The 27,776-nt window shown below is 31.7% G+C and overlaps 2 protein-coding genes and 1 long non-coding RNA gene across 3 annotated transcripts in view; 1 reads left to right on the top strand and 2 right to left on the bottom strand.

Annotated features, from left to right (window-relative positions):
- Positions 1–832, bottom strand: part of Pi4KIIIalpha (phosphatidylinositol 4-kinase III alpha) — a 36,055-nt gene extending 35,223 nt beyond the window's left edge. The window contains exon 1 of the mRNA XM_068767192.1: positions 677–832. Within this exon, the coding sequence (XP_068623293.1) occupies positions 677–760 (84 nt within the window). The 5' untranslated portion in view covers positions 761–832. The remainder of the gene's footprint in view (positions 1–676) is intronic.
- Positions 833–2,212: 1,380 nt separating this feature from the next.
- Positions 2,213–4,651, top strand: LOC137924102 (uncharacterized). The gene is made up of 3 exons (XR_011107586.1): positions 2,213–2,247; positions 3,831–3,931; positions 4,556–4,651. It is a non-coding gene; the product is annotated as an uncharacterized lncRNA (long non-coding RNA).
- Positions 4,652–4,743: 92 nt separating this feature from the next.
- LOC137924100 (luciferin 4-monooxygenase-like) lies at positions 4,744–22,102 on the bottom strand. The gene is made up of 11 exons (XM_068767423.1): positions 22,004–22,102; positions 18,191–18,398; positions 17,359–17,551; positions 15,600–15,749; positions 14,935–15,082; positions 14,268–14,402; positions 13,639–13,770; positions 12,187–12,267; positions 10,104–10,250; positions 8,635–8,800; positions 4,744–6,757 (listed from the first exon to the last, which is right to left on the bottom strand). The coding sequence occupies exons 1-11, from the start codon at positions 22,100–22,102 to the stop codon at positions 6,630–6,632; spliced, it is 1,587 nt and encodes a 528-aa protein (XP_068623524.1). The 3' UTR covers positions 4,744–6,629.
- Positions 22,103–27,776: the final 5,674 nt, after the last annotated feature.

Here is a 27,776-nt window from a genome sequence, read left to right as displayed (position 1 = left end):
TGAGACTGAAAATATCTAAATTTTGTATCCATCTGAAATTATCCAATCTCTTTTTGCAAGATTTCAGAAGCATTTTTCTTTATGTGCCAAAACAGTTCTTATTAATTTCTTATCAGAAAATAATCATTATGAATATGCAAAATATATAATAATTTTTTTCAACATTTTATAATAGATACATATTAATGATTACTTAAATTAAAAAATAGGATAACTTAATTATTAAATAGTGGTTTTGAATTAACTTATGTTTATCATTGTTAGATTTTAAAGTAATATCTTAATGAGTATAAAATAAAAAAATGGGTGTAACTAGGTCTACTACTAACTAAGGTCACTGTCTTATAAACTGAACTGACTCTATGTTAACTTTGAAATTAATTAATAATAAATTTGCCTAAAAATTAATAATAATTAACAATTAATAATAAATTTGCCTAAAATTTACTGAACTAGTATATCTAAATTGAACTGCTGTTGTATTATGTCATGATGAGATCATAATCAAAACAAAACAAGAATCTACATGCCTAATTTCTTGTCTCTATTTTACCTTGTCCAACAAATGGTAGTAACCATTAAACTGTTCATTATCCGCTTGTTATCTTCAATGATGAATGAAATATATTCACCACATTACCAAATATTCGACTAGTTATGTTGTAACAATACGAACCTTTTCCCATGGTGTTGGGTTTAAGCAGGATAAACATCGGGCTAGATGTTGAACCGTCTGTCGAAAGAAGTCGTGTTCGTCCATGGTACTTTTATATATTAGTACTAAATATTACATTTTTCGATATAAATATCAGGAACAAAATACAACTATCGATGTCCAATCTACTACATAATTTTTGACAGCTCAGTTTGTCAATAATGTGTTACGTTTCACGAAATTATCAATTTTGACAGTTCAGTATTTAAAACTTATTATATATTATTAAAATTCTAATGAATCAATTTAAGTTATATAATAAAATTATGCTACACTATATGTAACAAGACATAAATAATGTTATTTACAAAAATAATTTACTTTATATATTTATATTACCTTTCCTTCAAACTTTTATTTTAATTTTACAACGTGGGGACAATACCATCGTGATTTTTGTGTAAATAATTTCTTTGTAATAACATAAACTTAATCAAAAATATACATAATATAGTTAAAGTTTGCCAAACAGAGCTAGCGAAGGTTTAAAACTTTAGGAACATTTTTTACATTGGTTCACCGTCATTTTAGAAGCTTCAAGGCTTTATGATCTCATGGAACAACAAATATCAGCCTGCCTGATTTGTGCCGAAAAAATCAGGCTAAAAGCACTCAGCGTTTTGTCTCTTCCAACATAGTAAACCTGTAAACCCGACGGGCAGATAGGGTTAATTAATGAAAAAACAACACTTAAACCATACATGCTAATAAATTTTATCAACAAGCAAAACCTAACCTACTCTGAAACCATAATACGTCCATTAACGTTTTCACACTAACGTATTATAATGACAATAACTATATAAATGACAAGCAACTTTAAAAGATGAACAGGAAGCAGTTATTACTCGTAATAACAGCATAAAAATTGGTCTCGGGTGATTATTACGACATTATCATTATTAATAGATAAAATCGCACGCAAAAGCCATTCAAGACTATATAACCTAGATTTACGTCAAAATTTCATCACAGTTTATTGTGTCTTCGTTTTGCATTTTAAAGTGGAAAACATATTTCGATATTTTTATTGCATGAAAATTTTATAGTAGCTACCTATTTTGAAAGGCAATGTTCAAGTCCGTTATAATTTTGGCCATAGTTGCTATGTTTATTGGAGAGGTAAGACAAAATTTTCTTGTATAAGTTGAGTTAAAAATTGTGAATAATTTAATTGAAAAAACAATAATTGTGTTTTTTTTTCAATATTTTTGTTATCTATAGATATAATACATACTCTACAGTCGATATGCGTTAGGAACGCCATTCTTTCCCGCTTTTTTTTTAAAAAATATAAATGGAATCTCTTTTGTTTCATCGAAATACATATAATTATATTGAATGCTTTGTTACAGTCATTTCAAGATGGCTCTGGTGGTGCACAGGGAGGTAATTTATAATATTGTTATAAAATTTATATTTAAATTAACAAACACTTAAAACCAATAAAATCAAAATAAATATGTGAACCTGGAATAATAATAAACTTTTATTCACAGGTGGAGGTATTGGCGGCGGTGGAGGTTTTGGTGGTACGTAGATTTAAATAATAATATTCATCAATTCATAGTAGTATGCTAAAAAAAAGGATATAGGTAAAGTTTAGCCGACGTAAAAAGATATATGTCACTAAAATTGTTACTTCTGTTATTAATTTAATTGTTGATTCTCCATTACATTTAAAACAACATTGTCGATTATTCTTTATTTCGAAGTCAATATGTCGTCGTCTAAAACTCCGAAAGACCGCGCAACGGTTATTATTGTTACATATTATCGTGCTATTTAAAATGGAAAAATAGTGCTTTTTTGTCAATATAATTTATGTTTACATATACGGATTCTGCTAGATAATGTAATCTATTACATAGGGAAAACTTTTCCACAGTCGAAGCAAGTGACAGTTTTTTTTCCAGAATGATTTCAATGTGTGGCTTCAGTCTTTCCAATGACCCTTTTATGTTTACGGTACATTTCGTTATTTCTAATTTCTTCCAGCATTCCATAACATTCATTTCAGGATAATATAGAATGTACCCATATTATCCAATATGATTTTGAAGGTTCGACTAATGTAATAGAGCTTGAAGGTCTGAATTATTCGTTGGTCTATAGGTTGAAGCAATAGTAGTGTTGGGAGGTAAAATGTCACTTTTATATTTGAATGCATAGTTTCAAGTTGACCTGATGTCTTGTACAAAACTAGAAGAACTATAATGTCTGAATTCTGTTTTTTAAAACTAAGTTTCAACTTTAGAAACAAAACAATTCCGGAACGAGTCACAAAAAATAACACTTACAACCCACGCTTTCTTATTAGCATGCCTAAACACTGGCAGGTTGTCTTGTTTTTATTTTTTAAAGCCCTGATACAACCTACGGATACAATCAAACATAACGGCAGTGTAATTATATCCTTTGCTAAATAAATCCAGGAGCAGACTTCTTGCTTTTAGAAACAAATGTTTTGTTTGGCATTCTCTTCTAAAACAGTGCAGTGCCGTCGTTCATTATTCTTTTATTAGTCCATCTGCCTGCATTTGCAAATTGTATTGAGTTGGATATCTATTGGAATTCTTTTAACATTATATATATATACTTATTAGATCCGAGAATAATGCAAATTTTAGCCTCGAATGTGAGCACTGGTTCGCATTTTTTTAATCCGCGAATAGTCTAAACGCAAATGAAGAAAGCGCGAATAAGGGGCTTTGTTGTATCTAGACGCGTTTAGCAGGTAGTTGTGCCCGTGCACGTATTTACTCTTTAAAATTAGCCCAAATGCAATAGTAGCGCAGCGGACTGAGACTCTCGATCGCAGGTCGCGTGTTCAATTCCCGTGAACCAATCTTACATTATTCACAGTTTGTGCATTAATTACATAGGATTTGCCAGTGTTCACAAATAAGTTTCTAGAGGATAGGCAGCAACTTCTTCTACGAATCATAATTACACTGCGGTCGCTGGTCGATTGTCGTATATCCATAGAGATATCTTGATGGAGACCTATGCCTTGCCGTGAGCGTATAGACGAGAAGGAAACGACGACGACGAACCAAGGAAAGGTTTTTTATGTAAACCTAAAACTGTTTGTAAAATTATAATGATATGTTAGGAGGATTCGATATTGGAATGAGCGCCGGTGCTGGGGGTGGAGCACAAGGCGGTGGACAAGCTGGTGGTCAGGGAGGTGGTCAAGGTGGAAAATAGCTAAAGGTAAGCGTTTAGTATGTTTTCCTTTATATATTAATCTAGTTTCTGCCTTAAAATTTCTCAATAATATCTATCCGTAAATTTTGGTGACAGCTGCAAGTCTTGACGCAACATAATAAAAATCTTTTATATCGAACGCATAGTTAAGCATCCGTAATCGATGGAGAGATTTTAAAATTTATTTAAAATACAGTTCAACCGAAAATTGTTTTCAATAATTGATCAACACGAGTACGAGTACACCACCGAGTACTGTATAGGTCTGGACTAAGGATCGCTGCACGGGGTCGCTAGACCACCACTTTAAAAACGATGTAGTTTTACGTGTCAAAAGAGCAAACATTATAAATTGTGAAAAAAGACTTAAAAATCAAATAGAAGTTGCAAACATCAATCTGGCTAGCATTATCAAGTACCAAGACGACACGGTTGCCTAGAATTTAAACTCTTTCGATATTGTAACTTCCAACAATACGCAATTCAATCAAATTAGACCTGTTGATATTAATGCGGGTTTAGAAATAGAAATGGAAATAAATTAAAAAAAAAAAACATTCGGAAGTGTTTATTTGTAAGTAAAAGTTTCGTTATTATTTTTATCTATTAATATAGATACTATTGTTTCAGAAATTCCGAGATGGCTACGTAATATTTTTAATTATTGTACATGTAATCAAAAATTGCAGTTAAAACACGTTACATTTTATTTTACCTATTCTTATAAGAGCCTACATCGTGTTACTTTTTACATTTTTTTTCATTATTGTTAATAAAGGAAAGCTCGATATTAAATAAATTACATTGTTTTATTCCTATTACAATACATGATCATTTATTTGCATATTTATTGATATGTAATTAAGTCATATGTTCTGCTACAAGCTCTTTTTTAAACAAAACATAAATAAGTTAATATATTTTAGAGAGAAAGAAGTTGAACATTATTTAGATAGGTGTTCGTACACGACAGCTTTATTATTCATGTACGTAAACAATTCACACTTTAAAATGAGACCGTTACTTATGAAGGTGCTCACAGTTGATTTTCGGGAAACATCTGCGGGCTTCCAGGACACAAGCACTTAATCACCTTCACTATGATGAAGAATGATAGTTTTGTCTAGGAGTAGATTTCTCCGACAATTTTTCTCCCCAGTCTTAATTTAAGATAATGCTTTATTTATCGCCGAAAAACCTGAATACAGTGATAAAGAAACAATAGATGAAGAGTGCATCTTTCGGTTTGTTCTTCGGCATGATTTCGCTAGATTTGCAATCACTGTTTTAAAAACTGTCGAAATCCTTACCGAAAGAGCTTGAAGCTACCCATGGCTTTTAAAAATGGAATGCTCACCGTTTTTTTTTAAATAATCCTGTCTGCAAATCTTAGCTTTATTTTTGAATGTTGTATATGTGTAGTCACTCTAGTGTAGTGAAATTTCTAACTGCGTCTACCTTTTGCATTTCACTATAGAAATAGGGTTTTACCACATAAATAATACAATTTACTTATCTATATAATAATTTCTATATCATATAGTATACTACAGTGGCGTACCTAGAACTTTTGCCGCCCGGGGCGATCTCCAGTTTGCCGCCCTTTCTATTATAAGTCAATCAAATAATGGTTTTTATAAATTAATAAGTAAATAAATAATTAACACATAAATTAATTATTAAGTTATTTAATCAATATTAATTATTACACAGAGTAAATTTTATTAGACATATTTGTATGCACTCGTAAATATATTTATACAATATCAACTCTTCTAGCTTTTATACTAGAAAATCGTGTATAATGCTCTCAAATTTTATATTTTTTGTAATTTCTTGTTCTATTGACAATATTGCAAGATTTTATAGTCTTAATTGACTCATTGAAGAACGAAGATAAATTTTTATCAACTTCAATTGTGAGAAGCTTCTTTCGCAACTAGCGACACTGATTGAAATTGTTAAATAAGTTCTTAATAAAATTACAATGTTGGAAACAGAATTTTCCAACCTATACTGCTAAATAAATTTTAGCCGATCAAGAGGGCCCTTCTCCCCGTGTTTCTAATGTTTTGCCTTTTTTTTTAGTGTAGGTACAGCCATGAAAACCTGGATCCTTTTTCTTTCAATATGGAACTGTTCTTTATCAATGTCAATCAAGTCATTTATTTGACATTAAAATTCTTCATTTAGTAGGTTACACGGTATTATACACTAATATTTTCTTACAAGGCCGTGCAACTGATCGAAGCGTTCTTTTATTTCCTTTATAATTCTGTCCATAGATGAAAACATTTCTCTTCGTACTTCTTCTAATGATAGCCCCACGTCTCAAGTAAATATAAAAAATGCCGCCCCAAGGTAAGTGCTGCCCGGTGCGGACCGCAACCACCGCCCCGCCCCCCCCTAGGTACGCCACTGGTATACTATATGATATAGAAATCATTGAGATGATGTAAAGTTTCCATTTCATAACAGTTAAACATTTCTGCACAGATTTAGAACTTATGACCTTTCTAAGTAATGGCTGTCCAACAATAATTGAGCTGTCCTTACTTAGTGCGGCAGATAATTAACCGGCCACAAATAATAAATGAAAATGATCTGTCCATTTATGATTCTCTTCAAGTATTATAACCATGCCACTTCTCAAAAAATTCTAAAATATACATATTATATATTATACGTCAGTGGCTATAAAAAATTATTCTCTAATTGCATTATGCAAATATTTTTTAACCTTCCCTACCGCTATTTTTCCTGTAGATGTCATTGGTAATTTATCGACGAATACAACGCCACCGCGTAATTCCTTACTCTTTGATAATTTACCTGAAAATGAAATATTAGCTTATTTACAATTGAAAACATAGATTTATTTAAACTACCTTAGGTGCTTATATATATTAAACTATATCATTGTATCAGTCGTAGTACGCTCGTTGCTAGATATGGTACTCCTGTATAGATTTTCAATAAATCCGGCTAGAAACGGCCTGCGTCAAGCATCTTTTGACGACCTTAACAAGTTCGTCTTCGTCCATCGTTAATATCTCCAGAACCTTAAGGCTCCAGCAGCCTTCTGTTCTGCCTGCTAAGTAGTCTGTCCGATACCGTTTTAACTATACCGGTTGCTTACAATCGTGTATTACTTTTAATCATTTTATTTGCGGTCAGGCATCAGTTTTACATATTAAATAAAATATAACATATTGTTTACTTTCTAGATATATAATTACTGTAATTTTCATTATACATCGTGCATTTCGTATCAGAGTTTTACCTTTTTTAAAAAGCGATAGTTTTTGTTGAAACCTTGAACAACATGACTGGATATTAGTTACATTATGAATAAGCGAGAGATCGAACAAATTTTAAAGTTAATTTAATCAACTATTCATTTCGTATTTTTAGGCATTGACAAATGTTGTTTGCCCGTTGGCATTGACAATTTCACCGGATTCGAGACAACAGAGTGCAACTAACCTCGAAGGCTGATACATTATTATTTATTTATAGTTCATTGTACACCGTGACAAAAATACATTTTATGTACACTAATTGATTATAGGTGTAAAAGCTTTAAAGAGGTGATGTATAGCTTTATTGGTCAATTAATGTATAGTATATTTAAAAATCAGATTCCAGAAATAATAAATAACGTTATGATAATACGTTAAAATAAAAAGAGATAGCGATAAAAAACGTTTTCATAATATAAATATTAAAATTAAAATTAATTATTGTTTCCAAATATTAAAATTAATTATTGTTTACTACCTGTCCCTACAGATTTTATACTGCCAGAAGTTATTCGCCATTTCGCTTTCCAATAGAAAAAAAAAATGTAATATATTTCATAGTGCACACTTTTTACAGGTTGATTGGAAATAGGTGTACAACAAACAGAGATTTTTTAAGACAAATAAGCTATGCAGTCACCCCTTTTAAGGATTTACACATTTAACTAATCATCCTGTATATGTAATATACATTAAGTCCTCACGCCAAGCTTTCATATTCCTCGATATCAATAAGGAACGAATACGTGCACGGGTGGTTTCTCTCTGCAATCAGCAAAGAGCTAAAGTCCATTAGTTTAATAGTAACTAATATCAGGGGTAATCTCCGGAGCCTGGACTAGAGTCGTTATATATACTATCAATATTACCGCATTGGGATGAAAAAGGTGCTTATGAATGCGTATTTAGACACTTCACCAATTTAGACATCCACTGCTGGGCATAGGCATTCACAATAGGTACAAAAACATCGATTTCAAGAGACATACATCCAGCGTCTTCAGACGACTTTAACAAGGTCATATGCCCATGTTTTGGGTGGACGTCCTATGTTGTACTTGTCAGTCCGTTTCGAAATCTTTAGTCTACGCATACTGCCACTTTAACATGTTAATCCGCTGAGATGTATCGGTTATTTTTGTTTGTCTGAGGATCTCCTCATTTCTTATTTGATATTATAAATAAATCCCGAGCTAGCTCTTCCCATTGACCCTTGAGCAACTTTAATCATAACAATGAGACTTAGAGAGACAACGTTTATGCGCCATAAGTCATCACTGTTAACGCTAAACAGATACATCATCATTATCATATCAGCCGATAGACCACAGCAAGGTTTAGGCCTCTTCCAAAGATCGCCACCTTCTGTGGATCTCCTCATTTTTGATCTGACGAACAGAGACTTACTAGCAACTAATTCTTTTATATCCTGAGCAGTGACGGTTGAGCCAGGTTTCCGGACAACGCAGGCAGCTGGGTGCTCGCAGTCCTCTGCATGCGGAATTCCTACCACGCAAGCGTGTAGTACACCGGGATGCGATTGTATTACGTCTTCTAACTCCAAAGGCACTATCTGTTATTTGAAAAAATAACATCAAAACTTTGTCTTTGATAGAATTTTATAATATATTCATAGTCCCAGTTAGCTCTTCATTACCTTGGAATATGAAATAATGATCTCATCGGTTCATTTATTTTACTATAGCGCTAAGGAAATCGCTTTACCGTGACTTAAGAACGCTCGCTGCGCATACTTCGACGCGGGTCGAGGACAAAAAGCATGACCTCTGCAGCCACGAGAGTTAACAACAAACTGAACGTAGCAAACGGGAGGTGGTAGCGTACAAAAACGATAATTCCTTAACTTTGTTTGAATAGATTGGATGACACATTTTTGCAAGCACTTTATTAACTAAACAAATTGAATTAAATTGTTTTTAAAGAAAAAGTTCAAATTTAAAACTTTTACTTTTTGCATTAAATCTGTTACAAAACATTAAAATTAAAACTTAAGATTTGACACGTTTAGCCGAATTTCTTTTTAACACTATAAAATTCAGCTAAGTTTTCTGGCGTTAAATAGTATTGGTGACGATTAAAGATTCTGTCAAGTGATCTTGAATGTTATATATTTATACTACAAAATGGTGTAACTAGCAAAACAAATATTTGAATGAAGTCATATAAATACTAGTAAAGTTATTACGTATGGATTAATTCGCTTAAATAAACATCCCTATTATAGATAATTTTACTAATGATTTTCTTACTACTCGTTGGTGACTACGGTTTTGTTTTCTTACGCATATTAGCAATAAAAATAAACACCGACATAAAACACAAAGTCATGTTTTAATTGTACATAGTCCTTTAGAGTTGTAACATAATTATTGTACAATTATCGTTTAATTACAGTGTTGGAATTTATATGTACGCGTAGAAAACCATCCACATTAAGCGTTTTCGAACATATATGCTTGAGTTTCGCCGTACTTGTTTATTCAAACTGTAAACTTTCTTATGATAACTCGAAAAGTAAATCCCGTTAGGCAAAGAAAGCGGTTTATTACAGACACTGCCTGAAAACCTGGTGATCATGAAAATCTCCAAACACTCATTGTTACGTACAAAATCGATTATCAGAGAGAGATCAAGGGTGTAGTTATATGCGGCAGTTTGATCAAATACGCACTACTACCAACTTGAATGTTTCTTAGACTATATCGGTCGCCTCTACCGTCTATATTAACGAATTAGGATCATGCCACCATGTTTGTAACGTAACTTCTTCCTTGCAAGGACATTGATCTGACACAACAGTTATTTAAAAAGAGAACGTCTTTTAAAACCTGCTATAATTTTTTTTTAATACATACTTGAGCGTTGCGGTATTTGATCATCATCTTTATCCGCTCTACGAAATAGAAATTGTATTCTTCATCTCTATAAAGAAGGTCGCCAGTTTTGATATATCCATCTTCTGTTAACGCGTTTTTCGTCTCTTCTGGGTTCTGCAGATATTCCTTTCAAAAAAAAAATAATTTACTATAATTGTGTCATGAAACAATTGATACGAGAAAATAAAAAACGATTTTCTATTAGTGAAAAAATGAAATCACTGACAGTGATAATATACTATTATTAAAAATGTGAACTGTAAGAAATAAAATGCTACTTCGTCTATTTGTTATTATATCTATTGTAATTGTTGTATACACCTTTATTTTTGTAAAATTATGTTTACTTAATTATATCTAAACGCGGCATTCATTTAAATAATATATAATTACATAAATAATATATAATTGTATGTATTTTATGGTCATACAATTAAATATAATAGTATGTTGTCATATTTCTGTTTTTATACTAAAAATTCTAGATTGTGAAATGTATTGTATTGAACTATATCTCAAGCTATACAGGTGATTGGTTAAACTATAAAAGCATGTTGCTTATGGAGTGACAGTAAATACTTTATTTTAGTATGTATTAATATGAATTTTGTACACGCTTTTATAATTATATAAATATTGATGTTTGTTAAGGGTGTACTATACATCAATTAACATCAAACGAGATATAAACCTGTATTTTTTAAGGTTTTTCATCTTTAAGCATTCAACTTGTATATGTCTTTACGTTTATCGAAAGTGTCTACCAATTACGGGCAAAAAATTGTGCATCCTAATGCAGGCTATAATAAGATTTGAAAGCAGTGCTATCTCGGTCCACTTACAATAAGTATGCCTTCGAAAAGAAAGCGCTTATGCCGATAACTTTTTTAAGCACGACCTACTGCTTTCTCGTTTGTATATTCTACAAATAATTAATGTCTGCTAAAATGTCTTACTAAATCTCCAAAACTTGCTTAGTCATCTTTAGCTTACAGACTACTGTAAGTTAATATCTTTTTCGCAACCAGTCGACTAATTTGGAAATAGGTTTTAATAGCTGTTAATTTTTAAAATCTTTATTATATAAATGAGTATAACTTTATAAGAATTATATCAATAAATAAAAGTCGCCAATGATTTCTTTAAATATTTGTGTAAATTAAAATGTCATACTAAATCAATACAATAAGAAAACTAATAAAAATTATGTTCATAATGGCCGTTTATGATGAAATAAAAATACATCTTTTGATTTAAGTTAGATTTCTATCGAGCTTATCTAAATCTCATACATTTTTATTACACAAACAGACTAATATAATCGATTGAAAACAGTATCTCGGAATAATGAAATATTTAATAAGAAATAACATTTTGAATATTATAATCTATTGTTTCAGAATTGGAACGTAGATTAATAGATGGTTCTATTTTAGCATTATCATCATTTCAGCCGTAAAACGTCCGTTTCTGGACAGTGGCTTCTTCTGAAGACTTCCAAAGGGACTGGTTGAAAGCGGCTTTTATCCAGTGTTCAGCGATGTTTGCATCGTTAGGCACCCACTGCAAGGCATAGGCCTTCCAAAAATCGCCACCATGACCAATTTTCAGCTGCCTGCCTCCAGCGACTTTCCGCGACAATGACTATGTCGTCGGACTATTCGGAGAGGGGCTTACTGTATGTTATCATACTTTGTCTTAAATTTCACTGTTAACAAGCGTTAAAAATAAAACATCGCGATAAAACCGACATGCCTACTTACCAAAAATCCTTAGAGGTAGGTTGTATCAACTCTTGAAAGTCTTAAATTTTACTGACCGGTCGCCGGTACTGATAGGTCGCCCTAGTGTTAAGGCATTAGAACTATAGTGTTTATGGAACTGTTTTCATCGCCCGAAGTATGTGAGCGGTAAAATGGGAAAGGCGAGAATGACAAAACGCACACGAGACATTTGAGAACAGACGACTTGACGATTGTCTATCTCCTCCATCCTGCCGGCCACATATCTCAGGAGATTACTTTAACTTGAGTGCGTACTATACCACATTTTTAACACTTACAGTAAAACCATACCCTTTCGCCAACAATTCACCAGGCACGTACGGCTCCGTTATTTCTACGCCAGTGACAGGATCTACAAGCTAAAAAATAAATAAAAAGATCATGAAGCAACATTCAACATGCTATTTTGTTTTTAGTGACCTACCTAAACTATTTATATTTTAATTTTAGTTATGTATATATCTATATATGATGTACTTAGATATTTGTACATACTAGTAATCAATACAGCCGAATAGGCTCGTAATTTTGAGATATAATAAGCATCTTCATTTGAGCCCTACGACGTCCATTGCTGGGTATATGCCTTGTTCAGAGATTTCCAAAAGGACCGGTTGGTCTACATTCAGCGTCTTCCGACGACGGACGTTTGTCTGACTGGACATCCTACGCTGCTCTTGCCTGCCCGTAGTCTCCACTCCAGAACCTTATCATGGCCATCTGTTCTGCGTTATGTGATCTGCCCACTGCCACTTGAATCTTGCCTTCCCGCTGGACTATCACTCGTCCACGGATCTTCTCATTACTGATTTGATCTTGTAGAGAAATCTCCTACCTCGCTGAGCTACAGTGGGCTTGTCATTGTGGGCAGATTGAAATTGTGAATTAAAAATGGAGACGACACTCTTCATCTTCGGTAAAACACATTTATCACAGACCATCATCTAAAGCAGAAGTCACCAGTATGTAAGGAATAGTGGACGAGAAGTTTTTGTGTAGTTTCGCGAACTCTGCCGAATTAAATTCGACGATTGACCTGTTCCTTAAGATTGGATTTACGTTGAGAATTGACACAATATTATTATCTCAATAACTTAACGCCAATTATAAAATAGTTATATACTGATAATGACTAATATATCACTGTCCTAGAAGTAAAAGTGTTTGATAAGCGTGTATGTATGACGAAACTAACAAAGATAAATGTCTGGTCATGTACACGCGCTGTCTTGCTTCATAAACCATTCAGTGGTTATTATGTTTATAAGATGATGGATCATTTCCGCGACATCAGTTTTCTTATTAGTACATTGAACGATTTTTTTACATTTCGTATATTATTTTGCGAAATTTAAAAGAAGTTACAGATATTCTTTAAGAAAACATTGGAAGTTATACCATGCTTAGTTTTACGGATCTATAATCCATAGATGATATTCATAAAATAAAAAAAGAGTTGTATTATTCTGGTCACTGTAGTGTAAATTAACGAAAGAGAGAAAAATTTATGAAAATATAACAGGAAAAATTATTAAAAAATTAGAATATTGTTTTTGGCGTGTTAAAAATAGTCACGAATGAATTTTATGTAATGACACCAAGAAAAATAAGTAAGTATCAAAAATTTTTTTTTTAGGTATACCACATGTTTTTCTTTACGTCCATAAATTTAATGATGTCTTTACCAAATAATATGTTCTATTGCGCTTCTTTCTAAAATGGTTTTATACCTTAACATCATAAGAAGGCATAGATGATCCGCAACTTCCTTTAGGGCCTGTAATGTTAGGCGCAAATATTGGTCCCAGAGTCTCAGTCATGCCATATGTCTCCATGACAACTGTGGTTTTTTTAAGATATTCCTGAAATTGGAATATAAGATTATTATATGTTTTTGTCGCAAGGCTTTAACGGTTTTGTATATAGAACTCTTTCGAAGAAAATTTTTATTTTTAAAAGGTATTAAATATATTTTGCCAATTTTCTCGATACTCTAATGAATTCGTCATCATTATTCCACTCGCAGGATATGGTCCTCCTGAATAAATTTCCAATAAGACCCGTTGGAATCAGTCTATCTTGAGGCTTTCCGACTATTTAAAAAAAAACTCATCTATTCACCCAGTGGATGAACGTATTCCGCTGCACTTGTCCGCCTTTAAGGCCACAGTCATTATTAGTCTTTAAAGCCATTTCCCCAGTTCAGGCCCAGTTTTACCCGCTATGTGGCCTGCGCATTGCCACTTGAACTTGCCAATTCGCAGGGCTATGTAAGTTATTTTATCGTTATTTTCTTGTTATTGCCTTCTACCTTTTAAGTTGTAAATAATTAAATAAAATACAAATCGTTATCAATTACCTTCATTTCATAGAGCACGTCATAATTCACCTTAGCGCCGGACACAATGATACTCTTAAAACAGCTGAAATCTATTTCATGTTTTCTTTTCATCAACGTCAACATAAGCGTCGGACTGATTAAAGCGGTGTGAGGCTGGAAAAATGTTAAAATTACGAAACTAGTTTTTGTACCAAGTAACTCAGAAAATAGATAAATATTAATTTATTTTAAAATTCAACATTTAAAAATACACCTCTTCCAAATTTTAATATTCCTCTAATTATTTTTATCTGCATCCTGACCAAAGTCTTCGGATTTTTGTGTAACGAAATTGTTATTTCACTTCTTCAAATTCTTATTTTAAATAAGAATACAAACTAAATTATAATAATGAAATAATAATGAAAGCGTTTCTTTTTACAAAGCACTGATATAGCAAATGAAATCTCCATCGCAATGAATTTTAACCTTGCATTTCAGACACAAAGGGTTCACAGAATATACATATGCCTGTTCGTATATAACGATGTAAAGAGCCGCAATATTTATGGATTCTATAAAACACCAATGTATTATTCGTCATAAATATCAACATTTTTTTATCTTCAATATAACAAGTAAGTTTTAATTTTTTTATGACACAAATACCTACCTACCTGTTTCTTTTTAAATAAATACACATTACCTTATATTTATTAATAACATCAATCAAATGATCCACGTCGTCTGGATTAGAAGTTTGTAGTTTTGTTTGATCGGTCATAGGCATACAGATAGCGTTGAATATACCCGATATCCATTGAACTGGTGACAAATTTAGGCCTATAGTGGGCCTAAAATATAAATTAAAAATTGTTTCTGTATTATATTATACATTGCGATAAAGTTAAATGTGGTGGCAGCGTTGCCAAATATTGACCATAAAGAATAAATGTTATTTCTATACATTGGCGGTATGTCTTCAAATTGGAGAAGTATGTAACTCTGAAAATTTTTAAAATACCAAAAATTTAACTAAATATCAAAAAATTTAAAAGCTAATCGACGTCTATTGCGACTTTATTGCTAACTAAGACAGCAATAAAAATCGTAAATAGAACATATTACGAAACTTTTCCTGTGTTAAATCCATAATGTCGCTGAAACTTAATTTTTGCCTCCATTTTATAAAAATAAATAATAGAATTATATAACGTACGAGAAGATGATGAAAAGTAAACAATTCAATTTTCTAATTTCCATATTACTTATTGAATATAATTATCTACCACATATCAATCAAGTTTTTATACAAACTATTTACGGTTTTTTATAAAAAAAAGGGTTTTGGTTTTTCTTTTTGTTACTCACCTATTTCTAGGATGAACCATCATTGTAAGAAAAGAAATGAATTTTTTTAAAACATCTTTGTGCTTGAAGGCTGCCACTTTCACAGTGTTCGACGTTCCACTCGTGGTTACGAGGAAAATATAAATTTTCTCCGTGTCGAACTCAGCCAATCTGCAATAACCATCATACTATCACACAGATAATAATGAGCATAGGTAATTATTACATTTATTACGCAAATATATAAAATTTTAGTTGGAAATTAAAATATAAAATTATATATCCTCACATAATGACGATCATATGATCGCTAAATATAGTTTCAAATTTACCTTAATTAGCAATAACACTACTTTCATATGTTCGTCCAATTCGTCGAAATATCTGAATCAAAATACTCAACGCGTAATAGTTCATAGCCTAAGCAGAGATCCCCTCTTGGAGAATCTGTTGGCAGTCTTGGAGCGTCTGCCCAAAAGACCTAAGAGCGTGAACACTTTTCTGCTAGGAAATTTACATGACGATTCGTGACGAGACTCTCAAGCGGGCACTCTTGCTTAGTTACTATGAAAAGGTGTATTTTTAGATTTCTGATGGAAATGTGAAAGTTCAAGATAATTACATTTATACTTCTGGAGAGAAGACAAGGTTATATGGGATTCCTACCCACTAAAACTCCAATGGAACTAATAAAGAGATGTAAGCAAACCGCCTACAACACCGCCACTTCAAATCCGGTGAAGTTCAAAATGCCAACATTCAAAAGTACGATGTTAATACTAGACTTAACATTATCGCTCGTTCGACAAATCTCTCTACTTGGTCTGATTTGACTCAACTTGATTTACGATACAGACTTTGAACAGCACGTTTATAAGACAAAATTAATAAGGGACTTTGGAGAATATATTTATGACTTTGAAATCAAATACAGACTTTAAATTGGACATTAAATGTATAGGACTGAACTATAATAAGGACTCTGGACTTTGTTATCAAAAATGACTTCGTATTTTCTATTACTCTAGTCTACTTGTCAGATAAGATACGAAGTCGTACGTGCTATGAACAGAGGATTATCGTAAGATAATTCTGATCTGATTAAAACATCAAACAATTATATCCGCTTGTTTCTACCCGCATCACTTCTTATTTTCTGGACGTAATGTGAAATGATCGCAGTAATTAATTGTAATAAGTTACGTTAGTTAAGTAACTAAGTTGTATGTTGCAAATTAAAATACAATTTATTTACAAGGGAAAATAAATATTTTCTCAATTGACCTCATATTAAATGCTCAAAACAAAAAGGTACTTTAAAGAAAATTACAGGGACCATACAGCAATACAATAGCCACAGACTTAATATGTTAAATCGACCTACCATGTTATCTACGAAAAGTATTTTTACTAAATAATCTAGAGTCTCGAAAACGAGGTTATTACTAAGCCATAACTTTGTAAGACCAAGCGCAGGGTTGGACATCGAACCAGTTTTTGGTATTTTTGATAGCGAAGAACTTATACTTTACCTTGATTTTACCTACCAAAATATTATCCGTCTACATAAGGATAATATTTTAAGAAGCTCAGTGAGTTTACTAAAAACACATGCATATTCTAACATTAGCATATTCCACCATTATCCACGGAAGGCTAAATACAGTAAAAGGGGTTCAATATTAGCAAATAAATTTTAAAAGTGGTCTACGAGAAATAAAGTACCTCTGATTAAGACAAACAAATGAAACGTGTTAGAATTATTACTAAGTCAACTTACTTAAACTGACTCTCTGGTTCATGATCGTTGTACAATTCCAAGAACTGTTTCATTGACTCTTCACCATCTTCGTAAGTTACAACCTTTAAATCAAGACCCAAATCCATTGCCGCCTTCCTATATAAATCTTGATTACTCCTAGGGCAGAAGGCTATTTTAGGTTGCGTTATTTTGAACAATGATCTTAACTCATCTGTAATAATAAAATATATATATATATATATATATATATATATATATAGTTTAGTCACATTCGCAACAAAAAAATCTAAAAAGTATTTTAAAAAAGTTACACAATTATTAGTATTCTTGTTTTGATTTCTTACAGAAAACAGAAAAAGAAATGGCGCAGTTAACCGTCATTTGTTTTTATTTTGATGTCCGTAAAAAAATATTAATCCAAATAAAAAAGAATTATCGAAATACAATTTATAGTCTTCATACTACTATAAAAGGTTATTAATAAAACAAGGCATTAAAATTCTGATAATTAAGAGTAAAATAACTTGAAATTAAAATTATTTATGGCTTAGGTGCCCTATGTCGACTCGTGCATTAAATGACGACAGGATTATAAAATAAATTCATCATAAACAACTTGTTAAATCTTTTATATTATATATTTATATTGCATAAAACATTAAACATGCTTGTAAAGATTTAATAGGTTTAACTTATTTCGAAAATATTTTTTAAAACTGTTAGCTTGGTTCTTTTTGTATCTATTTTAATTTTTATGCCATCAGGTAACTGGTTTAACAGAAAGGGAACCATGTATTTACTCAGAATCGCTCTTATTACTTCTTACGAATTACCGACATCAATCGCTTACCTAGTTTGTAGAGTGGGTCAACTCCAACGATTGGATAACCGTTCATCAGCCCAGCATAATAAGGGATGTGAAGGTCCAAATGATTATTCCCGCCGAACGCTAAGACATCTCCGGGTTTCAGACCGAATTTCCTCATTGCTTGCGCGAGGCGAATAGTCCGAGACAAGACAGAGGAGTTCGTCTCCTCTTGTCCAGTAGCTGCATCTATCTACAACATTTTTATTCATAAATGGCAAAAACATTGCCACTTCTTTTCAATTATTTTTTTTAAATTAAGAAGATAAGGAATGTCTACCAGTATCAATATTTATTTATCAAGGTATCAAACAGCCATTATAAGACTCTCAAACATTGTAAAAGCCATGTAGTACCCTTTAGGAACTAAAAGTTTACTTCTCTTTAGTTAATTTAATTATTTTTTTAAAGTAATTCAAGCACTTTTCCGTTTGTTTGTTGTCGAATACCTTACATACAATCACGTGAGAAAAATGAATACCATGTTAAACTTTGCAAATAATTTATCCGTCGGAATGTGTCCTTTGACCCCGTATTAAAGAAAGGAACTATAAGTAAAATTTGATACGGAAAAGGAGGAGAATCAATGTGATTGTTGTATAAAAAGACAACATCGATAGAGATTCTAATTTTAAATTTTTTCATATTATGACTCCAACTCCAGCTTTTGCAATATATCGCTACATGAGATATGAAATGAAATATAAAAATAGAATATGCTTTATATAAGATGTCTGGCGGAAGGCCTTATTTTTTAAAACTTAAATAAAAAATGTAATGTTTGACTATAGTTTTAATAAACAGCATTGAACATTAAAATAGATGTGTCTTTAATTCTTTAAAAGAATGTCTCATCCAAATGTCGTCCGTCGAGTTGTACACACCGTTCAAAAAGGAATCTAGTGTTCTGCACCACACGCGGCAATAAACTTGGTTCAACTGCGCTGATTTTTTGAAGAATATTTTCTTTTAAATTCACAAGAGTTGGGGGTTTATAACTCTCTTTGAGGCCCTATAACGAAAATCCATTGGAGTTAAATCGGCTGTTACGGGATTTCCCCAAAGCGAGTTTTCGATGGAAAGCTTTCCGAAGCTAATTCATTATTTCATTAATGATTCGTGGCCTGGTCTCGAGCGTTATCAAAAAAAAATCCAATTATCCCATTCGTTGATCAATGAGGACCACTAAACTGTTACCCTGAGGCAATGCAATATTGAAACTAATAACTAGTTAAGTTAGGTAATTAGCTTTGCTTATTAACGTGGCAGTATAAGAGAAAATAAGCCACGTTTTTTTCAGTTCAGTTGATAATATAAATTTTAACAGGATGGAACTTCAGATCGTTATTGAAATTCCACGGATAACCGCTTTTGGAAGTCCCAGTGAAGTAAATTCATGTAAACCGCTTTCTACCAGTTCAATGATGCCGGGAGTCCATGAAAATCGACTGGACTCTGGCCGTGAGGTGTTTATAACTGAAGCAGAATAATCTCTTCACCCGGGTATGTTATAAGCTGATGGTACACGGGAAAGATCGTATGCTAATACATTATTTGTATATTATTCTTATAATATAGTCCCACAAGATATCGTATACCTTTCTATTCTTAGTTTTAAATCTAAAAATTTTAGTATATTATTGAATAAACCTTATTGTAGCCTACAAGTTTACATGATTATTATTATAAAGTATACATAAAAAATTGTTAAATTTCAGCAAATCAACATTCCGATTCGGAAGCTTACTACTTGATGGTAGTTGACTAATTACAATAATTAAATAGTCGACGATTGAAAAGTACGTATTAACGCTCCTAAGAATAAAAATATTTGTATGTTTGAAAATGTGGTAAGCAATCGTGAGATTAATATTTAAACCGCTAGCATCAACCTTAGTCTTAAACCACGAAGTCATCGTATAATATCATGCAATTATTATTAGATGATATAGACTTGTAAACAGTACGTACCGTGTTTGCATTGTATTCTATTTAAGCAGGACTACGCGCTTTTTGAACAATTTTTGTCGATAATTTACCTTGAAAATCGAGGAACCTTTTAAATTTAGCATCCTTCTAAAAACCGCAACGGGTCATAACGTTTTCTAAAATTAACTAACACCGAATTAAAAAAAAATATTATGAATTATGAAAACAACGGAATTTAGGACTAGGTGAGACAGAGCTCCAGCTTTTGTAAAGTAAAAGTAGCTTTTGTAAAAATGTAAAAATCTATATATATATATATATATATATATATATATCTAAATTATATATATATATATATAAATATATATATATATATATATCTAAATTATATATATATATATAAATATATATATATATATAAATATATATATATATATATATATATATATATATATATATATAGCTTCTGGGAGAATATGATTCATATTAAATAAAAAGTTTTATATTAGAATACAAAATTTCCGTGTTCGAAATCGGAATTAGATTATCGCTTCTAGAGATGAATGTTCACATATCACAATAATTATTACTATACCGACCGTATATGACCGTATATGCCTCACGCTCAACCTTGACCGTTGAGCCTGAATCAACAGTTGAGCAAAAAAATCCAACCCGATTGTATTACATTTTCGATCACGTACACAGAACGTACTGATGCGTAAATATTCATTTTTTTTAAATACGCTAGCTATTCTCGCACTGCCTTCTGTAAGTGTGATTTCATTCTTTTTAACATGCCAATAAAATAATTTGGGCAATTTTTAAAATAAAAAAACTCGAAATTAGAAATGCATTTATAATGTTTGTATTTCACAGAGTTTTGTATAATCTGTATAATCTTGGCTGATCTCTACTCGTCACAAGAAACTTTTTCAGAAAATTTCAAGTCTAAGCCGTATGGTTCCAAAGATATGGTGATGAGGCAATACATATATAAATATCTCTTAAGCATATTTGTAGTTTTGTAAAAAGTATGCGTTCAAAAAAATTTAAAAATGCCAATAAACCTTTCCGAAAAAACATTTAAAATTATATAATCAGATTCAATCAAAAAATAAAATTCAATATATGCCATCTGGAATGTTATTGCATATTTATATATGTTTAATAAATGACGGCCTATTTTCGCTAAACGCTAAAAATATAATTGCCGTATTTTAAAACGAATCTTGAAAAAATATGTTTTATATTCAAAAACTTGAAAGAATTTTAACAATTTTGGTAATCAACTTTCGTTGACGTTTAAATAATTGTGTGAAAGTATTATTAAAAAATCGCGTCATTATTTTATGATCTGCGAAAAACAGCAGGTGCAAAGTACATATTTTTATGGTCCTATTATCATATGGCAAATAAGCTTTTTTATACCACAAATCGATATCTAAGATAAAACCAAAAAGTGATTACGAGACGCTATTGACTGTAAAAACTAAATAGAAAAATTTTGGTTGAGGAAATAAATTTGGGTATCTCTACAATCCGTTTTCCCTATAATAAACACTAATTATGGTGGCTTAAGTATATTTACACTCAATTATTGAAATTTATTTTGCAATATTAAACTTAATCACACAGTTAATAAATAAATACAAAGTACTTGTAATGTATATATAGAAAATGTCTTTTCTATCTCCACTAAAATTTTACGAAAAATAAAAGAGGTATAGTTATAAGTTTAAATATCTTTTAATAAATAACTAAAATTAATAACTATAATTATTGTATTTCAGATGCATAATCGAATTTAACACTAAAATGTGTTACATAAAATATTCGCGAACCAAAATAGTATTATTTTATACTGACCTGACAAATATCGTTTGGTTTCTTTTTTATACAGTGGAAGAAAACATGTCCGATGTGGGAATAATCAGCCAGTTCTTTTAACGTTTCCACTGAATCCATTTTGACACCAACTACTATGTCGGAAGTTTAGCAAGCACTGATGCCAAAACGCGGGTTAAGTCACTCCCACTTGTCAAACTGCTATATATAGTGCGACAGAGAATCTAATGTATATGTTGCTATAATTGTAATATTTTCTATATTATCTAATCTTTTCAATCACCTGTTATATCGTAAGGACATCGTTTGATTGTAATATCAATAGTTATATTAATTTTGAATGTGGTTTACAAAGGATAGGTGTATACAAAAAATAACCACAATCACCCGACACCGAAATGCGTAAAGTTTACTTTACACATTATATTACTAGTCGTAGACGTCTGTAGAAATCTCGTCTTTCTACATCCTCTATAAATTAAGTAATCACAGTTTGTTAAAATAAACTCTTCTATAATATGCTTTTTTATTTAAGATTTACCTACTTCTTCTGAAAAGCTATTTATATATTGTAAAACGTATACATTCCACTGATTTTTTTAATCCGTATCCATTTTTATATTTAGAAAAATAATTCGTGATTGTATTTATGTATATTATATGAATTATACATCTTTTGTTTATTATTATTAAACCTATAAAGTTCAAATTTGTATAAACCTACATCCAAAACTTTTCTGGTGTGTTTGCTTTTCTGTTATAGCAAAAATAAAAAATAAAACGTAATTATTACAATATATTCTTATTTACTATTTTTAAAATGAGAATCAAAGTGATTTAACTTTTCTAATGACAAAAACAATCGTGTTCTAACCAAAAGAAACCATAAAAAAAATCTTATTAAGTTTTATAATCTTCAGTGCTTCTCTACAAAAAAACGTTTTATTAAAAACTTTTCAAATTATTTAGAAAAGGTGTTTGTCTTGTCTTATCTTTTTTTGTCTCTTTTTCTTTTGATGCATAAAACATCAAAGTACACCGATAACTTACAGAGTTAAAAGGCCGAAAAGTCTGAGAGGAAATTAAAATGATGAAATACGGGAATTGGTAAAGCTTAAATTAGAATTTATTTTTAATAACAACAACAACAACAACTGAACGATGAACATCAATTAAGACTATCAACATTTAAAGTGTGCTCTGTAGTCAACGGAGATTTTTAACATGCATTCCACTATACTCCCGTACAAGCGTTGAAAGCAGGTGATCCTGCAGGCAGATTGGTATTATCGGTATGATAAATACTGTACCAGGATTTTACATAACACCCTGTAACCTATCAAACTCGTCTTACATTTAAGCTGTAACAAATCAGTGATAAGCCAGGATTGTTTTTATGTACAACAATTTTTTTTTTAACGTTTCGGTGATGACCGCTGTATTCAGCGAAGAGAATTTTTGTGCCGAGCCTAGTATCCACCGCCTTTACTCTGTATGGAATTAGTCTTTTTTGGCCCATTTTATCGGACTCACAGGCCGCTGACCTCTTATCGATGGACGTTTCATAGTGACTAGGCCCTAAAACCCCCAGGAGAGGACCACGGCATGGGCCGTCACTCATCCATAATACCCGCACAGTATTTCGAAACACGGGCGCCTGGAAGGATCTTAACTTGATCGGTTTTAAAAATCGTTAACGCTAGAAAGAAGAATGGTGGCAGAAACTTCAGCAACGCTTCTATATGTTATAATCATGGGTTTGCGTCCCCGGTGATACCGGTTTGACATCGACCAGTCTCTGTCGCTATTGCTCTTTTACTTTTGCGGCTTCGGACCACTGCCCAGGTTTCCTCTCAGTGGGTGCCATGGTTTGTTCGTCGACCAAACGCGGATAAAAGAAAAGGCGCGAAAAGCGTGTCAGCCCAGACTCAGTATCTGAGGTCATCCATCTAAATAAATATCAAATTACTATCCCCGTTGCGATATCTCTTACGGATCTTGAAATACCTAATCTATTGACACACATTCACTACATGTCGAAGAACGCATGGCCCTTATTTCATAACACTGTCGACGTAACTGCCTCGATTTCAACACCGCTGTGTACATGATTTTTTAATGTTTAAATATTGACCCCAAATTTTTTTTTCTTATTTTTATATGTAATAATACTAGATCATACATTGATTTACGAGTTTAAAAACATATATGTTGTTTTAAATGGGCATTGTTTCAGTAATACATTCAACAGAAATAAATTCCAAATGACCATTATTTTATTACACTTTGCTTTTTAAAGGAAACAACTTTAAAAAAAAAAACTTTATGGTAAAGTTAATAATATGATTTACTTCGTGGTTAAATTGAATATAATTCCTGAAGTAGAAAAACAAAATAATATAATTATAAATGTCTTCGAAAGACAATTAGCCCAAAAAAAAACATTCAGTAATTTGTCCACTTTATTTTATATTATAAGTTTAATACTTCTACAAACTGGGAGTTATATTTATTATTGTTATCAAAACAAGTAGTTATAAGTATTACACATTACAAAAAAAAAACATCGAGGTTAGTAAGATAACAATTTTCTAACAAAATGGTATTGTTCATGATTGGTCTGACTTATTGCACAACAGACTAATGAAGATTAATGAAAATATATTGTATAACAATATAATGTATTGTACAATATTATATAATAATATATAACCAAAATATATTGTATTGGGCAGTTGGTAACTAATGATAATTTAGAGCAGTGGTTCTCAAAGTGGTTCAGGTGGATCCCAAGGGGTGCAAGGGAGACGCGGCATGTGCCTACGTAGGGATGACAAATAGATAGAAATTAACCATTCCTAAGCCACGGGGATCGGGTGTCTACGTAAATTTATCGGCTTTCGATAGTGAAGACCTAAAATCTTGGGTTGATTTCATCTATAAATGTTGGCAGTCAATATATTAATATCAGCGACTGTTATTTGTTTGTAAATATGTATATTTCATATTCTGTACAACGTGTCAACATTGCATAGGGCAACTGCATCGAAAATTTCTTCACATGTTTTGGTCGAATTTACACAATGTGGTAGAAATGTAAGCCTCCCGGAACCAGCAAAGTTTTGAAAGTGACCTATTAGAATAAATATCGATTTAGACCTTGGTAAATTTCAAAAGAATACGAAATTACTTTTACTGGTGGTAGCTGCTTTTAAAACTTTTTTGAACACAGTACAAACTAGCGCTAATGACTGATCGTAACCATATGTAAATGATTTGCACAAAACTGAGCGCTGTAGATCCGGTTGTTATTTAAAATGTTCTTTAGATAACTCTTTAAGTAAATATGAAATATACAGCGAACAAGAACGTACAGATTACATAAATCGACTTTAAAATATTGTAAAACCCTACACATAGCTGTACATTGATGACCCCGTATATACATATTTATATGTGTATATGTGATTTATATGCATATGAAAACAGGGTGAAAATATTCAACCCTCAAATGCATCACACTTGCGAAACTAATGTGAATTCTGGAAAATCATTAAATCAGTAAATTAAGTGTTGCAAATGAAGCCTGTAAAAATAAGTTTCGAATCCCTCGATATATTACGCTCATTTTATAATTTATGCTCTTAATTTTGTTGAGAGGGAAAAAGATTTCATACTACATAATAGAGTAAAATACGTTTCATTTTATAAATACATAATAATAAACAACCAAAAATATACTTGAAGTTTCGTAGATTCTTATTTATTTTGGACGAGTAGTCTTAGAAAAACGGCTAAAAATTTTTAATATAAAGTAAGTCATGAACTCAATATTAAATTCTAACTACTAACAAAGAAGATTCGACGTTACCGAAGGAAAGTATCCGTATAATTACAATTTAACTTTTCTATATTTTTACATAACATTCTAAGTCCCGGTGCCGTATTCCTTCTAGATGTTAAAGCATCCGAGGTTTGAATTGTATAGCGCATTCGTAAGCAAACTTTAAATAGCTTTTGCCCCTATTATCAAACATTCCATATATTTTATGTTTGAACAATTGATACACGAAGAAAATACTTTTGAAATTGTAATCATAATTTAAATGTCAATTTCTATTTAAATTATTATAGTTACCTTTAGTAGTTTGAGTTTTAATTTTAACTTTAATCATAATTATTATTCTAATTCCAGTAGAATGTTTAACACATTTCTTAATCATGCTCATCTCTCGGAACCGAATGGGGTAGGGCCATAGTAATTGTAACTTTCACTCGTGTCCGTCATGCATGCATTTGATGTGTATGAAGTTATGTTGCTAGCCGATCCTGGCTTTTACATCTGCATCGAAATTGAGTCCGCGGAAACGCGGTCCGCGGGCTAAAAATTACGCTGGGTGATCGTACTCCTGTTTGAGAGTGAGTATTGTTTTATTGTGTGACTTCTCTGGTAATATCGTCAACTTATAAGAATGTGTATTGGATTCATTGTGTGTCTAGAGAGACTATATTGTAAGCTCCATGTATACATGGATAATTATCATAAGTCTCAACATGGTCTTTAATCTATCTCTCGATATACATCATCTCATAATACAATTCACTCTACCAATGGTTTGTGCAACTTTCCCGGGCGAAGGGTAAGTACTAACCAACCGTCATCGTGCAAGAATCTTACCACGTGAGGCCAGTGACCGTTATACCAATCGTTCACAGCTCAACACGGCTCCACCACTTCAAACGCGCGCACTCCGTGCGCCAACACATTCTTCACCAACGCATGTTGGTTATTACGTATTTATCCTGAAAAATACTCCCTCCGTCTTTCTAGATACAATTCGGTCTCTCCGATAACATTTCGTCTTTCCGAAAATAAATCCTGTCTTTCCCGAATAAAAATTCGGTCTTCCTCCTTTTTCCCATCTTAACATAATCTGTCATATTAAAAAAAAGTAAAAATCGCACACATATTACAGATGACAAAAGAGGTTTAATACATTTAATAACCACGCGTCCGAAAAATCGCGTATTTCGCGACACATGCTGTAAATGAGCCTCAGTAATGCGTTTTACTGATACAATACATTTGCATCGAATTTTAAAATGAATCTGCATGATTTCCGCCTGAAGATTCTAAAAGTGCTTCTACCTGATGCTAATGAAATCAATCGACGCAACATTTTGAAAGTGAAACACGAACTCACTTAAATTGAAAATTCCCGTACTAAACAAAAGAAGGTAGGAAGTGTCACGAAAAAAACCTTAGAAATACCTTCTCCCGGTTTTTGCACAAAATGCTTCTGCCAGACACACTAATAAGATTTTTGAAATTGTTTTTTTTTTGTTATATTTTTGCAATGTCAAAAAATTACCCATTTTACCCATTTTTTTAGATTTTGAATTTGTTTTTTGGGTATTTTACTCTTTCAGAGTTACAATTTTTTAATTAAACTTACACACTAAACTTTTATTTTTTATAAATTTGATTTACTAATGTCTTTTTCAATAAATAATTCACTTTATTTTATTTATTACTTTTTTAAATATGACAAATCATAAGGCGTCTCAATAGATGATGATAAATCTAAACCTTGGTCTAAACTGTAAGTCGTGTGTGTGTGTGTGTGTATTTACGTGTATCCTGTGTGTGTATGTGTTTAGGACACTAAGTCCAGTTAAGGACCTAAGCAAAATAAATTAAACTAGTTTTGATTCATTTCCTTAATTTGAATCAAGAGCGTAAAATTGGATAAAAAGTCGTAGTCATCAAAATTTTTTAACATATTAGTGAATG

Source organism: Battus philenor, unplaced genomic scaffold (genome assembly GCF_028537555.1).
Source record: "Battus philenor isolate CCGP_79_NKW_IND1 unplaced genomic scaffold, ilBatPhil1.0.hap1 SCAF_23, whole genome shotgun sequence".
NCBI classification, from domain to species: domain Eukaryota; kingdom Metazoa; phylum Arthropoda; class Insecta; order Lepidoptera; family Papilionidae; genus Battus; species Battus philenor.
The sequence above is the reverse complement of the archived record's forward strand: the minus strand, read 5'-3'. Positions and strand labels throughout refer to the sequence as shown.